This window comes from Boleophthalmus pectinirostris, unplaced genomic scaffold (genome assembly GCF_026225935.1).
Source record: "Boleophthalmus pectinirostris isolate CB_2022bp ecotype Guang Dong unplaced genomic scaffold, ASM2622593v1 HiC_scaffold_17, whole genome shotgun sequence".
In the NCBI taxonomy this organism is placed as follows: domain Eukaryota; kingdom Metazoa; phylum Chordata; class Actinopteri; order Gobiiformes; family Gobiidae; genus Boleophthalmus; species Boleophthalmus pectinirostris.
Window position 1 is genome coordinate 12,488,708 of NW_026571115.1, and position 18,282 is coordinate 12,506,989.

The window sequence follows — 18,282 nt, forward strand, 5'->3', positions numbered from 1 at the left end:
TTTCCATTACTTTTTGAACTTCTCAGAATAAGCTGTAGATGGGAAAGCATTAGCGTGTGTTAATCTTTTCGGTTTGGTGATACAGCTCAAATCCTCGCCTGAGATTTTGATATGCATGATCAGAAAGGCTTAATCCAAACTCTACCAGCCAAAGAGAGCACTCACCACCTCTTCAGCGTGGCTCTCCTCCTCTTCCTCTCTGCTCAGTAAATCCAGTATTCTCTCTTTAACCACCTGCGAATCACAAAAGCACAATGCAGTTTGTTTAATGGGGACTCTTCACATGTTAATAATAATTCATCCATTATGGTGACAGTGATGAAAAATGAGAACCGTTGCCATAGAGCTAAATATTACTTCTTTTGAATGGTCCTCAAAATGACAGTAATAATAGAAAAACTGAGATTTTCTTTTAATGCCTTTCTAGTCAAAATCACTTTGCATTGCACGGTTCATGAATTCAATTTTGCCAAAGGGCACAACAAAAGAAGGTACTGAACAGAGCAAAAATCCAACTCATCAACATCAACCATCCAGTTTTAAAGATCCCATATTATGAAAATTCTACTCTTGTGAGCTTTAGGTCATGTTATTGTTTCCTCATCAAAAAACATACTGTACCTAGAGCTGTGTTTTGTTTCATTCACACATGTTTGAGTAATCATTTATCAATAGTTTTTCTACATCTCCAAAGGTCAGAATTCTGTGTTCCACCTTGTGATGTCATGTAGTGGTAGTTTTCAAGTTATACAGCTATACAGTGCTATAACCTGGAACAAAGCATCTCTCCTGTTAAGGTTAATGTAAAAATGTGAGCTGTTCCTGTCTCATTAAATAAATAAATAAATAAACAACTCCTTTTTACCCAATGGTATAAAAAGTTTGCGATTTGGGGGCCCTAGGTGAACTTGAATTTGGGACCCTCACTATAATGCACTGTTTTGTTGGGTTTTTTCTTTTATGTATTTTTGTATATTTTTTTACTATTCATTGTCTGCTTTTCCCCATTGTTCATGAGACACGCACATCTTTATTTGAATTATGGTGGATTGGAAACTTAGCCTACTGGGATAACCAGAGCTTAAAGTCGTTGTATTTTTTTGCTAGTACAACATTTTTATTTACATCCATTACATATGATTATGATTATGCTATGATTATGTTCAAATCAGGGTCAAGCTGACTCGTCCATTCTAATGTGAAAAGGGGAGAATGCTTTGCCAGTAAAAATAGATTTGAAAATCAATACTATTTTCATGGTGTTTTCTTGTTAAAAAGTAAACTATTCTCATTTAATGTCATACTGAGAAAAAATCTAATTGCTCTGAGGCCTCGGCCATTAGTGGCACTGAGGGCAATTGGTTGGGGGCCCCTCTGGGTTCGAGGGCCCTAGATGACCGCCTACTGTTGCCTAATGGTAGCGCCGCCTCTGGTTTTACCTTTAGTTCAGTAGAGATTGTCAATTCTAGGGCTGAAGTTATCCAAAAGATGAAGGTGAAGGTGTAAAACACAATGTAGCACTTCCTTCATTACCAGCATTTGTGAATGAAACCAAACAAAACTCCAGGTATGTTTAAGACGAGAAAACATTACAACATAGATCAGAAAATAGCGTAATATGGACCTTTTAAGTCTGAATTGAATAACCCTAACAGAGCTTCTAACAGAGTAGTGCTTTCAGTTAGCTTCACACCCCCAGGGAGTGTTGATGGCATCAGCTGCAAAATGTAAGTATCAATAGAAGGCAGGCAGGTATTCATAAAAAGTTTAAGTAAAGGCAGATCTTTTATACCTATGGCACTTTCTGTGTTATTTGCCGAGCCACAGGAGCTCAGACCTTTATGTGCCTGTCAGAAGTTTGGAGATTAAAGCAGCCTGGATCAGTCCTGACGGTAGCATTTAGCGCTATAAAGGTAATTCTGAAAGCATTATTATAAGCAGTTAAGTCTTTCAACTCAGCCAGCTCAAAGAAGTATCCTTATCATCTATCTAGAAGTTTATATATAGTGAGTTTTATAAGTTGAAGGTTAAAGGTAATAGATACTTTGCAGCTGAAGTCTTTAACATTCCCTGGGGGTGTGATGCTAAAGAAAAGACTTATCTATTGGAAACTACTAATTTGTGCAGTCTTTCACACATAAAATTACAGTCACAAGCTCGATAGAATTAGCCAACACTTTTTCTCACCTATTTGTTGAAAATCAAACTCCTAAACAGGGCCGTGAACGCTCGTATTGATCACAGACTCCTGAAAATGTGCTGTTTAAATCATTTTCACTGACCTCATAAGCGTAGTCGAACAGCTCCAGAATGGTGAGGATACTCGCGCCAATAAATAACCCCATCTGACCGCCGATGTCACCTGCAGATTCAGACAGAAACAACAAAACAGTTATACTACACACATTTGACCAGGACAACAGTGAAACATCAGAGAGAGAAATGTGGGAAACTGAACATGTCCTACAAAACTACAAAACACTGAGTTAATTGTAGCAGGTAATAAATGTAAAACCCATCATACATTGTCGTAAAGTATAAATAAAGATTTAATTGACAGTGAACATGGTGAATGGTTTATTAAGAATGATTTTTTCAGGCTACAATTTTAAAGGTTCAGTTTGACACTTTCTGGAGGTAGCACATCACCTGCAGGATTGTATGGAGGTAGAACGCCATCACATCAAGAATATTCTCCATGGAAATAGATAGACTTCATAACTATTCATGAATGCAGTGATCGTCTCACATCTATATTACTGTATCACCTCATGGTCGCATTATACAAAGTAACCCTTAAGGTCCTTGACAAAAAGCACAGACACTGGCACCACAGTGACATTTTAAAGAAACATAACCTTTTTAACTTAGCAAATTCTTAAATTTAATTTTAAGTGTCTTAACTGTGATACAACACTGTATTCAGAATTTGCCAGGACCATCAAATGGACACTCAGAGCTCCTAGTGGTAATTGCGTTGTTCCTGTGTACAGGACAATCTCTCGGTTAGTCCTATTTCTCCGCTAAAAGGGCTTTAAAATAACAACATAATAACAACAAATTTAAAAGTAAATTAAAATGATTGTATGTTTCCAATAAAAAATCCATCTGGCTTGTCTAATACGATTGTGATGTCCTTAATAAAGATTAAGAAATACAAAAAGTTTTATGCCATAATGTGGAATATTATTAGCCTGGTTCATCAGCCGGTTTCATTTCGTTTCACTTCGTAGAAACAGTGTTGGAATTCATTCACTCGACAAAAGACGAGCACTTTTTATCATTTAACCAATCGCTGCTATTTGGTTATGACATATATAATGCGCCGCTGATGGAGCTAACTGGTATATTAAGCTTTTCCCAAATCCGTAGGAAGAAGGACAATAACGTCTTTCCCCTTGATGAAATTCACCAAACATTCTCTTTATTCTGGCTTTAAATCCATGATCTCGGGAATCGCTGACACTGAGTATATGGCTCTTCACTGATTGGCTGGTGCCCGAACTTGTACTTCTGGGGTTTTTGCGAACTGTCTATTATATTCTGATTCCTGACCTAGTCGTGGAGAGAAATGAAATTGAGAGGAGGCACTAGGTAGCACCAGCCTGGCTAGAATATTATAGCCAAAGGAACAGCATTTCCATGGAAACAAATAAGAGTGGTGATTTTGTGGTGATACAAGCCCGCTCACAGAAAGGACAGTTTTTCAGTGCTATCAACACACACACACAAACTTTAATGTTAGACTATTTTTGGCTAAAACATTACATACTGTGGCTTTAATTAGGATTAGATTAAGTACTTAATAAATCATTCTTAACTAGAAAAGCACTCAGAGAGCGCAGACCTCCGCCAAGGACTACCCCCATTTTTTATATAAATTGCGATAAAATCAGTCTTCTGGATCAGATCCGGATCAGCCTTTGGAATATGAAAGAGGATCCCATTGTCCATCCCTGAGTCAAATTTCATGGGGTTTGGTCAATAATTAATTAAGATACTGAGAAACCAAATTTTTGGCCCCATTTACCACAATGTTAACTAAAATTTCAAAGTGATCCAGAATCCAGGATTTCTTCCGGATCACCCCCAAAATGAAATCAGTTCTTCCTTTTCACATTTCCAGCAAATCCTGAAAATTTCATCAAAATTGGTCCATAACTTTTTGAGTTATGTTGCTAACAGACAAACAAACAAACAAACAAACAAACAAACAAACAAACAAACAGACAAACGCCGGAAAAAACATAACCTCCTTGGCGGAGGTAATAAACTCTATTTTTTTAAGTCTTTCTTGCTTCATGCTTTATGGCTAAATGTAGAGTCAACTATTCTGTCTATTTCTTTGGGATATGGCTGCAAAGTTGTTGGACTGTACTGAAGGTCAAAAAGTAATACTGTAACATTTTAATATTAGCTCCAGTATTCAGTCTGCACTGACTTCACCTCTGCACTCCTTCTATCTTGTTGCCATGGCGCTGTTATCACTCTATAAATGTATATATGTGATCATCTCAGGTGTGGAAGGTTGTGTTTAGTGAGATGTATTTTATAGGATCGTACTGACAGGCGGAGTAGAAGGTACACCACATCTATAAATGGATTTTAGACTTTTTCTTTTTGAGAAGCCAAAGTTAGTTCTGTACCTGGCATAGATTTCAGTGTTGGATGCTGTTCCCAATATATATATCCTATCAAGGCCCCCAGGAAAAGTAGCTGACGCAGTGCGCAGTAGATACTAATGGGGATCAAAATAAACAATAAACAATAAAGGCTCTGGGCTGGTGCATTTGGTTGATGGTAACTTAGACAAGTGTTATCAATCTATATGACGATAAAACTCTTCTAGCCGCTCACTTTAAGCATTAAGAAGGTTTCAGGTCCAACTCCCTCTAGTGAGCACACGGTTCACTCATAATCAGTGTTGAATCAGTCAGTGTTAAGTCAGCCTCTTGAATTAAAGGTGAAATGTCTAAAAATAAAACCACTTTTTAAATCCTGTAGTCATTCACTTGTATAACCAAGGATTTGCACAGTGTTTTCGAGTGATAAAATGTCATAAAGTCATAGAAGATATTTATTCAACACTCTTCAGCTCATACTTTATAGAAGTACAGAAAAATATCAAAAGTTCCCCGCTAGTAAAAAGAAAAAAAACCCACACACAATAAATATTAAGGCGCAAAACTATTTTTCCATCTAAATGTTTTCCCTGCTGATAAAATGTACACTATAACTTCTTCTCTGCATGGAGATGTTATTGCTTTGCCTAGAATGTTCCAAAGCATGGCATTCAACTTTTCAAAATGAAAAGTCATGCCACCAGGGCCAGTTACAGGTCAGATCTCTGGAGATGTAATCTATATGTTTTTCACCTGTAATTGAATAAATGCATAAGTGTAATGCCCTTACATCTCCATGGAGACGAGCAGGTGGCAGACCCCTCTTAGTGCACCTTTGAATATTTAGCAAACTCTGATGTATTGAAGTTCCTAATACACAATTGGACATAGGTTTTTAGAATCAACTAAAGGTAAATATTATAGGTTAAGGTGCACTCTTTTGTCCTCTGCATTTGGAGCAGCCGTGTCAGGAACAGTGGTTGTTACAGTGCTGCGCCAGGGGACCCATCTCCAGATCTTGAGCTAGTCTTGGTCAGGACTATCTTAGCTGGAGGATTTTACTTTGCTTTGGGTTGTATGTGGAAAACAGAGTGCCCAGGAGAAAATGAGGAAACCCAGACACAGGGAGAAACATGCACGGAAAAGCCTGGGTGATCTGGGAATTGAACCCTTTACTTTCTTGCTGTGAGGCATGAGCACTATTGGTTTTACTTCTACCTGTTAGTAGAGATAATATTCTGTTATGTAATGCAGACTTGCTGAAAAACAGTTTTTTATCTGAGATCTCCAGAGCCTTGTCCAGATCTGACCCTGACTGTGGACTGAGGCTAAGTCGATGATTTATTTGAGTCATTACTGACCGCTGACTCCCAGCAGCTCAATACTATGAGTCCCCCACTGGTCAGAGTGTCTCTGCAGAAGACTGGAGAGAGCAGAAAGAGGCTCAGCAGGACACAATGGCCTTCCAACTGCTGTGTTTTTGTCAAACTTTTAAGGCAAGAAAACAAGCTAGGACTTAAAGGTGCATTGTCTAACTTTTCTGGTGGAGGGTCCGTCAAACAATTTTCTCAGTGGAGATGTTATTGCTTTGTCTGGAAGGTTTCACAGTTTTCACAGTTGAGGTATTAAACCTTTCTAACTTCATGGAGACCAAACCAAACCAAGTTACAGATCAGATCCTGTGGAGAAGCAACTCCGCTCACAGTCAGCCTGTTGTTCTTGGTGTTTTTGAGCTATAAAAACACCTGTAATTTCATAAATGTTAGGCAGAGCAGTTTAATGTCATACTGTGGAACATTCCAGGCTGAGCAATGACATATCCATAGAAACAAGCCCAATAAAAAAGTTACATAGTGCACCTTTAACTTAAGGTTGAACTCAGTAAAAGTCTTGTTGGCGCTGGGTAACTATCTCCTGTATAAGGTTTCATATACAGCAGCAATCTAGAATGTGGAGGCTACATTATAATAATAGAGTGTCACATAAAAGTCACCTAAGCAATTTTGTCTCCATTATACATTTTCAGACTGCAGTTTGATCTTATGTGTGTGTTTAAATATATATTATAAAGGAATTGTCTCTCACAAGGACAGAAAGCAAGTGGGCAAACATTTTTAACAAGCCTGTCACCTCATGCTGAGTCACTTGGGACAGTGTTATAGATGGTCTGGAGAATAGGCTCTGTGCCTGGCAACCTCACTGTTAGCGTCACTACTTCCTGTCCAGTTTTATCCCTGTGGTTTTTGCTGACTCGTGCTAAAATGAATAAATATTTAAAAATAAGACAGTGAACTGGGAACTGCAGGTGAATGTCACTAACAGCATGCTAAAAAGTACACAAATAAAATGAAAAATACCTCAGTGGAGGACACTTCTGTGTTTAAAGAGATGTCTAAATGCTAATGTTGAGGCACAATAAATATCTATCTCCATGGAGACAAGCAGTTGACATTACTGGGTCAGTTTTGTGGAGGGCCGTATTACTAATTTCTTAGCAATAAAACAGCTGAAGTTGAATAAATGCTATATATAGATAAGAGAATATGCCATACTGTGGAACATTCCAGGTAAACAATAAAATCTCCATGGTGACAAGCAGGTGAAATTTCATGGTCATTCAAGTCATGTGCTATTGATACTTTGCAGCTGATACCATCCACATTCCTGGGGGTGTAAAGCTAACTGAAAGCACTACTCTATCTGAAGCTCTGTTACTCAAGTTAGATGTAATCTGAGCTTTACTTTATCACAGACTGATCAGAAAGAGCCAACTTGGTTGGAACTTAAAGTGACCAGACCAGACTATTTACCCAGGACAGTCCCAGTTTTGAGCCCGTGTCCCCTGTCCCAGCAGACTTATACAAAACCAGTGATTTGTCTCAGTTTTATACCAAAAATGTCCCAGTTGTTCCCATTTCTGACCAATTTGATCTCTACCAACAGCAAAGAGGGAAAAGTATTGTCATTTGTTTAGCTAAAATATAGAATCCATGCCTGAAAATGACCATAAATGCAACAACAGTCCCCAAGAGTCCAGAATGGATAATGCTCTTCTCACAGTTTTATTTATACCAACCATCCCAACCCAGATGTGTCCCAGTTTTTAATTGTGAAAATCTGGTCACCGTATTGGAACTACAACAGATTTGTGCTGTTAAACGAGTTTCTCACACATAAAATTACAGTCACAGGCTATCTAGCATTAGCCAACAGTTTTTCTGTTAGTCACGCTCACTTTTTTAGTTGAAAATCAAATACAATACAAAGGACCGGGAACACTCGCTTTGATCACAGCCTCCTGAAAATGCCTTGTTTAAATCATTTTGTAGTTGAGTTTTCAGACTATTTAAAAACTTTTCTGACTAATGTGGCTCATGTGTGCACTGTGTCACCATGGTAACCGCTGAAAAACCCACCAATAGCCACGCATATAGAACACCCCCAGTGCGATGCCACTGCAAAGCATCAATAGTCAAAGTCTAGTCTAAATATAAATGAGCCGCAAACAGAATGAGACAGCCGAGTGGTATGAGTTAGTACACACACCGAGCAGCCCTGCCACTTCGTAGGCCTTCTTCTGCTCGATGGTCTCGTAGTTTAAAGCCTCGAAGAACACGTCCAGCACCAGGATGTTGTCTCTGAGGAAGAGAAATGACACATAATGAAAGGGACTGCGCTCTGTTCATTTGGCAGACGCTAAAATGAGGCACAGTCTGTCACAGGCGTGTGTGGGAGGACCGGCAACAGCTAAGACAATGAGGCGTTCACGAGTTTCACCGCAGTCTGGAGCACAAATACAAGAGTTTTACAACAGGCTTCTATACTACTGCTGCTACTACGGCTGTTTTATTGTTATTCTTATTATTCAGAGTTTATATTTGGGATTTTTATTCATAATTATTTAAGTTTCTGGTTTGTGGATTTGGTTCATTGACAATGGCAACAAAACTTTTTTCTGCTGCTTACTACTACTACTTACATCTACCACTGTTTACCATTTACCTCTATTTACTACTACTACTACTGCTGCTACTACTACTACTACTACTGCTACTTACTTCAGTATTCTCACTATACATACACATACACATATACATATAGTTTGCAGATTTGTTTCGGTGACAATGGCAACAAAACTTTTTTTTCTAATACTGCTACTACTGAGTTTGTAATACTTATTACTGCAACTCTTACTACTCAACTACTGTGGTACTTCTTACTATTACTATTTACACCTACCACTGTTTACTATTTGCCACTATTTGTACTTATCACTACTCTTAGCACAAGTACTACTTCTACTACTGCTACTCACTACTTACCACTGCTATTAGAACTGCAACAAGTTCTGAAACTACTACTAGTACTATTACTATTACTACTGTTATTTATTTTATTTTTAATTCTTATTATTTGTTGTTTATATTTGCAACTTTTCTTCACAATTATTCAAGTTTTTAGTTTGTGGTTTTGGTTCAGTGAGAATGGGAACTTTTTTCTGATACTGACACTACTGCTGCTACTTAGTTCATAATACTTGCTACTGTTACTATTACTACAACAACTACTACACTACTAGTACTACTTATACTTACCACTATTTACAACTATCACTACTACTCACTACTAGTACTACTATGACCTTGGCTACTTACTTCAATATACTTACATTACTTCTACTCACTATACTACTGCTACTGGTAATGCTCCAACTACTCAAACTACTACTATTACCACAACTACTGTTATTAATTTGATTTTTTTTTTCTTGTTATTATTCAGAGTTTCTATTTAGTATTTTTATTCCTAATTATTCAAATTATTTTTCTATCATTTTGATTCTATACTGCTTCTATTGCTGCTGCTTAGTTTGTAATATTTATTACTGCTACTATTACTACAACCACTGCTCTACTACTAATACTACTTACACTGTTTACTGTTTATCACTATTTACTACTACAGCTATCACTACCACTAGTAGGACTACTACTACTACTTCCTCCTTTATAACATTACTGCTACTTACCATTTACTACTGCTACTAGTACTGCAGCAACTACTGACAAGTACTACTACTTACTAGTGCTACTTAATACTACTACTGCTACTACTTCTTATCAGTACTACTTCAACATCTACTTCTATTCTAGACCTACTTTTTATTACAACTTCCTAATAATGATACTGGTATATATATAAATATTTTTTTTTACATTTGTTATAGTTCATTTGAAGTGGGAAGATTAAATGCATGAAATATTCGCCTTTATAGAAAAGGGTCTCTCTCGTTTCACTGAGAAAAGAGTGTAAAACATTTTATGCAGTGACACAAAAATAACGTTCTTATGTTCAGCTTAATAATTAAAGCTCCATTTCACAACTTCACAAAACTTAATTAGAAACGACAAGCCCTTTGAAAACCTATTTGCTTTCTTTAGCACACTGTTAAAGTCACAAAAATGTCAGCATATATTCTGACAACAGGGACTGTTAATAGTTTAATTAAAAAGCTCATTAAACGTGGCTTAGAGAGCTGTAAAAGACAATAACATAGAACAGTGTTTTCTTTCAGATGCACCATTAAGAAATGCACAGATTAATTAGTTTCATTTACCTTAATAATTATTCGTTTGGTGAGTGTCTTAGTGTAAAGTAAGAGCTATTTTAGTGGTAATCAAATCAAAAGTGCTTTTAAATTTGAAGGTTTGTTTCTAGCAATTACCACAGGTATAGAAGAATACCTAAAATGGTGGTAGATTATTATACCTGTTAAATAAGAGTACAGTAAGTATATAGAACCTTTTATTGTTTAATTTAAGTCAAAAGAACAAACCTTTTTGGATCTAACATTTAACCTGATTTTCCTCCAAATCCATGGTATTTGGAAAGCTCAATCATTCTGAGCGGATTCTCTGTGTGTAAAGTAAAAAAAAAAAAGAATGTAATAACCCAAAGAATTGTAGTTATAAAACCACTAGCAAAGACAAAATAATAGTTTCTATTCATAATGCTTTGGATCTGAGTCTTTTGTCCTGAGGGGTGTTACTCTCCTCAAACAGATTTATTGTTTGAATAGAATACTGATTGTGTAATACAAAACAGAAGCCCAGTTATTATCACATCAAGTTTAGTGGCCCTGAATTAGGCCTGATTAGACCCATTGCATTTAATCTCTTTAACTCAGTCCATCTGTTACAATAAAATAAATACTGATTCAAGCCTTTCTGCACTATATTGCTTAACATCTGTTTTTTTAATTAACCTTTTATATTTCCTTTGCCTCATTACACAATAGATTAGAAAAAAATAAACTGCCTATGTCAATAAGATGATTGAGGTGATTTGTGTTTGTTTGGTTGTCTGATTGGCCGGCGAGTGAGCCAGTGACACGTACAGATGCAGCAGGGTTTGGACAGTACAGTTAGATGTTAAACTTGGAAAATGTGACTCACGTGATGTATTTCTCAGACTTGTTGAACTTCTTCTGCAGGTAGCGTGCTGAGGTCTTGCTGGGGATTTTGACCATGGACAGCTCTTTGTTGTAGCGCGTCATGTTACAGGGAGTTCGGCACATACAGCTGCTCCCCTCCACCGCAGATAATTTGGCTATAGGAGAAACGACAGGGGGCAAATGGGATGGAGAGAGCGAGGGAGGGTAGAAGAGGAGAGAGAGGGGGGAATGGGAGGAGGTGAGAAGAGGTAAGGTGAAAAGGGGAAATTAGTTAGTTAAAGAGTTGGTTTGTTTCATATAGTAGGGTAATGTGATCTGGCTGTAAGGAACTGCAATATTAATATTACTGAGATATTATAATATACTTTTTGACTCAGTAATTTCATATATATATAAAAAAAATATATGTGCATAAATAAATTACATGTTTTAATTTTGTGAAACTCAAAATAAAATTTAACAGAGACAAAACCAGAACTAAATAAAGGCAAATTTTAGACATAATATGGAAAATCATTCATAAAATCAACTTTATTTAACATATTCTAGAAAAAGCAGAGCATTTTTGTCAGTGTTATTGTAATCCACTGACTGTGTTGGGAAATTGATTTTTGTGTCAGTCAGTAACACGATATCGATACTTTTGCAATATTTTGAGCACTTATAGTTAAATCCATGGTTATTTCATGCCAGCAACACTTTTAGATTAAAAATGAATATAAACTCAGTCAAGATCATACACTTACAGACCCTGCCCCAGTTTTCCGTGATTAATGAGCAATATTCAACTAATCCATAAGTCTAATTACTTTCATTATATCACACCCTAGTGCCTATACATATTTTTTTTTTTTAGCAATTTAATCCATAATCTCACGAAAAGCTATGCATATTTAAACAGACCAGCGCTACTGTTTCTTATACAAGTTGTTATTTATTCTTCTTTTAGTATATTTTTATTTATTTGAGCATCATTTTCCATACATTACAGTAAGTACAGGCCCATCGACAGAAATTTGGCAGCAAGAAACCTCACATAGGTCCCTCTCTAAAATAAATTAATAGGAAGCGGGTCCAATTCTGGGCCCCCTTTGTCCACCCCGTCCACTCCCCTGGCTGAGGTGCTCAAGAGGAGTAGGTAGAATTTTTAAAAACATGTATTTTCCTACCCCGTATTCCAAATTTCAATAATGCATTTGTAATAAAGGACACTCTGTATTATAAGATATTTACGCATTAAAAAAATATATAAATATACAGAGTCATACAGTTACATTTTCTTAACTCTTTGCCAAAGTTGAAAAAAATAAAATAAAATAAAAGCACTATATCAATAAAACCTTGGTATTTAACAGATAACTTTTATGATAACTACAATTACTATAACTATTAAAGTACTATTTCCACAATATATCAATACATATAAAATGTGGTTACCATGGTTACTTTTTTGTCGATCTGCCAACTACTGCAGACAATACATTTTATACCTTTTATTCTAATGTAGTTTTGATAATTTGATAATTTTAGGGACCATTAGACAGTTTAAAAGTACAAAATTCCCACCTGCTGATGAACCAAGCACATTTGCAGATTAAGATACAAAGTTAAATGACGCATTGGCTCACTAGCAGAGACAGAAGTGCTTTGATACTGGGTTTAATCAAGGCCCGTAAGACCACCAAGAGACCACTGTTCTTGTCAAATGTGCTATTCTCTTTTGGTAACTACCCACTTTTCAAAACAATCTTAATCAAAGACACCACATCGCTCACAGACTTTGCAACTCCAGTAAGAAATCCAACTGCTATAATCTCACTTTCAGACCAACTTTTCACCATTTTCCTCCTAATGCTGAAGAAGTAGGAGTTAATGTGATCCGGCTGTTCTGAAAATCTGTCCCAGTGATACTATTGTCTACTACTAATGTGTTTTTGTTTTCATGGTCCTATATTACGCAAAATTAACTCTTGTGAGGATTGTGTTTTGTTTCATTCACATATGTTTGGTTAATCCTTTATTGGTTGTCTGAATCTCCAAAGCTCAAAATGCTCTGTTCCACCTTGTGATGTCATGAAGCTGTAGTTTATAAGTTAACATCTCCTTTTTATCTTTTGTTGAATAGAGAAAATTGAAATTCGCTATGATTCTAGTGTATATGTGGAGCAGTTCCTGTACTACTGCATGACATCACAAGGTGGAACAGACTGTTTTCTGTTTGAAAGAAGTGTGTGTTAAACATGTGTGAATGAAACAAAAACACAAGTCCAGGTCTGTTTGTGATCAGGAAACAACATTATAACATACGTCAGTAAACATAAGTGTAACATGGGCCCTTTAGCAACTACAACTACTACAACTACTACAACAACTACTACACCTACAACAACAACTATTACTACTACAATTAGTACTACAACTACTACAGCTACTACTTCAACAACTATAACTACAGCTACAACTATTACTACTACAGCTACAACTACTATAACTACTACTACAACTACTACAACTACACCTACAACAACTACTACAACTGCTACAACAACTACTACAACTGCTACAACAACAACTACTACAACTATTACAACTACAACAACAACTACTACTACTACTACTTCAACTACTACTACTACAACAATTACTACAACTACACCTACAACAACTACTACAACTGCTACAACTGCTACAACAACAACTACTACAACTATTACCACAACAACAACTACTACTACAATTACTACTACTACAACAAATACAACTACAACAACTACTACAACTACACCTACAACAACTACTACAACTGCTACAACAACAACTACTACAACTATTACTACAACAACTACAACTACTACAACAACTATTACTACAACAACTACAACTACTACAACAACTACTACTACTACAACTACAACAACAATTACTACAACTACAACAACAACTACTACTACTACTTACCCACTACAGTGATCACTAGTATGTTTATTTGGGACATATGTTTTCGACATATAACTTAAAGATGAACTATGTAAGTTAACTTTCGGGTGAATTCACCACTTGTCACAGAAATGTTATTGCTTTGTCTTGAATGTTCCCTAGTATGGCATTAAACATTTCTCAAGCAGTGGCATTTTTCCATAACAAGCAGCATTTTTATATGTATGTGCTTTCTTTGTTGAAAAATTATTATGTTTTTTATTTTATTTTTTTACTTTGTATGTATGACCCACTGTCAGAATTTTTTTTAAATAAGTAGGTATAGAGCTGTGGGTGGGGATAGGGGGTAGGTGTAAACCAGAATTTTCTAAGCAGTCAAGGCGTGAATACAGAGCAATAAAAGTTTACTCAAACTTTGAATATGTGGTTGAGTGATGAGAGAACACTTATAAAATTATTAGAAGCTCATACAAGCTTATTTTACACGATAAGTCCAAATAATTTCCCTTGTGGATCAATTAAGTTTGTCTAAGTCAAAGTCTAAATCCCCTTTAATACTAGGGCTTCTATTTCTGTGACAACTATGCACATTTTTACAGTAATATCCTTACAACTTTAAATACTATTACTACTGTCCCTTTGTCTGTAAATGCAAATACAAGGATAAGTTAATGCTCTGAGTGTTTTTGCAGAGGTTGTGTTGACTCTGGCTCCATGCTGCAGATCTCACAGCATTAGGTCCCTGTCCCCTGTGGCGCTGTAAGAGCCAAACAGACCAAACTGTCACATAATTGAGACAGGAAATCCAATATGGCCCCTCAGTGCTCTCGTATTTTTATTCAAATGGGGCTACTGGATGCACAGGAGCTGCCCAGTGCATGCCAAATGATTCACTTCTTTCTTCAATCTTTTCACTTTTGTCAGCAACTGATATTTCAATTTCCAATCCTCTATACAAGTGAGGCAAGCTACGGTATATCCAGGCAGGAGAGGCAATTCCTATTAATTTACATTTACAGGTAATGCACATAATCTTAATATGCCTTATGCATTAGTGTTGGGGAAGTTACTAAAAAGTAGTGTTTGCTCATTACTCGTTACTTCTTTTAAAAGTAATACCTTACTTTACATAGGTACTCTTAGATACTCTACCGTAACTTTGCTAACTTTTTGGTGGTAAACCCCATCTAAGGCTAAATATCGGCATGAGACCAATAGTTGACAAGCACCGTAAGAGAAAGTTGAAAAGAACTTTGAAGAGAGTTCAAGAGGACGTGAAACCATTAAGAGGTAAATGGGTGGGGTCTTCGCAGTCTGGGGATTCAACTCAGCAGGCAAGGGACGGCCGCTCTGGGCAAGAGGATTCCCTCGAGGGACCTCTACCTGGGTGTCGCTGGAGGTGTGCTACATGTATGTGTATTGGTGAAATGTTCACCAGTTAGCAAACACTGCCAAATAAGCTTTAAGATCATCTGAAAACTCAAATACAACATGTATTTAAACAGCACATTTTCAGGAGCCTGTGGTTAATACAAGCGTTCATGGTCCTGTTTAGGAGTTTGACTTTCAACAAAAGTGACTAACTGAAAAACTGTTGGCTAATGTCACATAAAACTAGCTTGTGACTGTAGTTGTCATGTGACAGACCTGTAAACTGCACAAATCAGCTCATCTGTCAGTTATTTCTGGTCAGATCGTGCTCAGATAGAGCAGTGCTTACAGTTAGCATCACACAGAGAAGCAGGTTCTGAATTCTCCACCAGAAAAGTTACACAGTGCACCTTTAAAATGATTCAGGTTCAGTAAAGGGTTTAGTTTAAGGTTTATCAAGCAGCTCCAAGTCGGACTCATTCTTAAAAAAAAGCTTTGTACACTGTTCATTGAAAAATCTTTGTCCAAGGCACTTTTAAGGCTGTTCAAAGTTATAATAAAGTGTTAACCATTTATTTATAATGGAATCAAAGGATTACATTTAGATTATAAAAATACACCATTCTTTTTGCTGTGCTGTAATTATAAACTCTGTACAAGATTTGCACCAGGTCTGGTATTTACACTGCCATCTCTCATTTAATTTTCCCTCAGTTTAATTTGAATCCAAACATTTATAATCATCTTCAAAACTTAAGCCTTAGCAGCTTTAATTTAAATGTGAAATTATAAAAGTGATTTTAGTTATATTATAATTTGTCCATTGTGAAACAAAATATTGTTTTTAGTCAATATTAAAGCCTGAAAACTACAGGTTTTGAATATAGTCAATTTCTTTTGCCTGCTTGATTTATTTTCCAAGTCTATAAAAAGATATTTTTATTTCTTTTTCAATTACAGTTCAAAATAATGCTAAATTGATATGTTCAAACAATTTAAAACAATTTCCTTAGTCAATTTGGATGAGCTATTTTGGGTGGTATGGGACAAACTGCTATTCATTCTTTATCTTTTGTATCCTACTTGCTTCCTGTTAGCAATTTTTTAATGTTAACTTAAACTTAACATAAAATGGCTGCAACTTCCACGGTCAGAAAAAAAAAAGTTTGTAATGTAACAAATCTGTGTGTATATATATATATGTAGCCCGCAGATCTAGCCCGAATTTGTTTCTCAGAACATTGACTTGATTGGCCGTTCCATTGCACTTTCTCGAGGTGGAGGTCAGTTTTCCCTGAGTCCTGAGCACAATAAAATGCAGCATAATACAATTAGCCATCAGTTTTTCTATTAGACACTCTCACCTTTCTGTTGAAAATCAAACACCTAAACAGGACCATGATCGATGGTATTGATCACATTTTCAAATAGATCTTAAAATATTTTTTGGCAGTGTTTGCTAATGTGTGCATTGTGTCACCTTAGTAACCACCATTAGAGGTACATGTAGGACACCCCCAGCATTATGGCACCGCAAAGTATCAATATATCTTTTGAATGAGAAAACATCTTCAAAATACTGCATATTATGGGTTTCAGCTTCTTGTCAAAGGTAACATCTTTTGAATGGGACTTTTTCTTATTGAAAATATATAATATTTTGTTTTCAGTTGTTCATCGCTACGGCAACGGTTATCATTTTCACCATTCTGAAACTCATTGGAAAACAGGACGCTGAAACGCATGAATAGAACTTATGCAACTTTATGCAAAATCACACAACTGAAAAAAGGGCCACAAATTATAGCGTTGCCTGTGGCAACTTCCGAAGAGGTGGATAGTGTTAGGCTTAAGGTGTCTGGAACATGACTGGCCGGATTATCCCCATAGTTTTATCCCCAGACTGAGTAAATATGTTGTGACAGGAAGAAAAATGTCACCATACAGCATCTATGACAGTTTTGACAAGTTTGCTCATATTGTTTCAGAAACAGAGTAATATAATTGTATTTTCTGTTTGCTTTGTCATTATAAAGATTCTTTGTTTTCTCAAAAGCAGACATGATAAATGAGCTGTGTGCTGGCAACAGATGCAGCTGTCGCTTTAAAGAAACGTCATTTTTGAAGGAAAAGACTAAATCAGACTTTGCAGTGTTTGAAATCTGTTGTCGTGGCTACAGAAAATCAGATTTCTTTATATTGGTGGGTCCAGGCTACAGTGTGTATAGGATCATTTCACTTTTGCCGTTTCCTCACAATAAAGGCAATTACAAATTACTTTTTGGAAGAATTCCTATATACAATATACAATAGTATATTACAAGTGTTAATGATTCAAGTTACACCAACTGTGAACACTTGTTTCATACATTAATCCAAAGTAATCTTTTCTGAATACTCAAAAATGTCTGGATTGTTGCACCACAGCAAAAATCGTTTTTAAGTCTATAAACCATCACTGGACTCGTTCTACATTGCTGAGAACAGGGGGGACTTAGAAATGGTTTTCCAATTGTAGACATAAGTTTAGAAACTCCATCTAAGACCCTGTTTACACTGAAATGAATCCATGTTCCACTGTATTGGAAACGATCTGCGTCCACACACGTCGTTTCTGCGTCCACACATGTCACTAATTTGCATAAACAAAGTGCTCAAAAAACAGCTCCCTATTGTGCGCTGACGCAGTTCAGCTTCTGTCGGACTAAAGGACACGACTCAGAGGAATACATGTGTTCTTTCTGTGACAGAGGGGTGTTCTGCTAATGGTGAGTCTCTTCTGTGCTTCTATCGAGCTGGAGATGATTCATGTGAAACTTTTCAGAGATTATACGTCTGCAGGTCATACGCATAGACCGTATATATAAATATATTGATTGATTGATTGCATTTATATAG

The 18,282-nt window shown here is 36.4% G+C and overlaps 1 protein-coding gene across 1 annotated transcript in view; it reads right to left on the minus strand.

The window, feature by feature from the left end:
• The window catches only part of asic2 (acid-sensing (proton-gated) ion channel 2), a 673,491-nt gene that overhangs the window by 4,973 nt on the left and 650,236 nt on the right, over nucleotides 1-18,282 (minus strand). Inside the window, exons 7-10 of the mRNA XM_055152913.1 lie at nucleotides 11,078-11,231; nucleotides 8,169-8,260; nucleotides 2,283-2,362; nucleotides 166-234 (exon numbers count right to left, since the gene is read on the minus strand). Of these exons, the coding sequence (XP_055008888.1) occupies nucleotides 166-234; nucleotides 2,283-2,362; nucleotides 8,169-8,260; nucleotides 11,078-11,231 (395 nt within the window). The remainder of the gene's footprint in view (nucleotides 1-165; nucleotides 235-2,282; nucleotides 2,363-8,168; nucleotides 8,261-11,077; nucleotides 11,232-18,282) is intronic.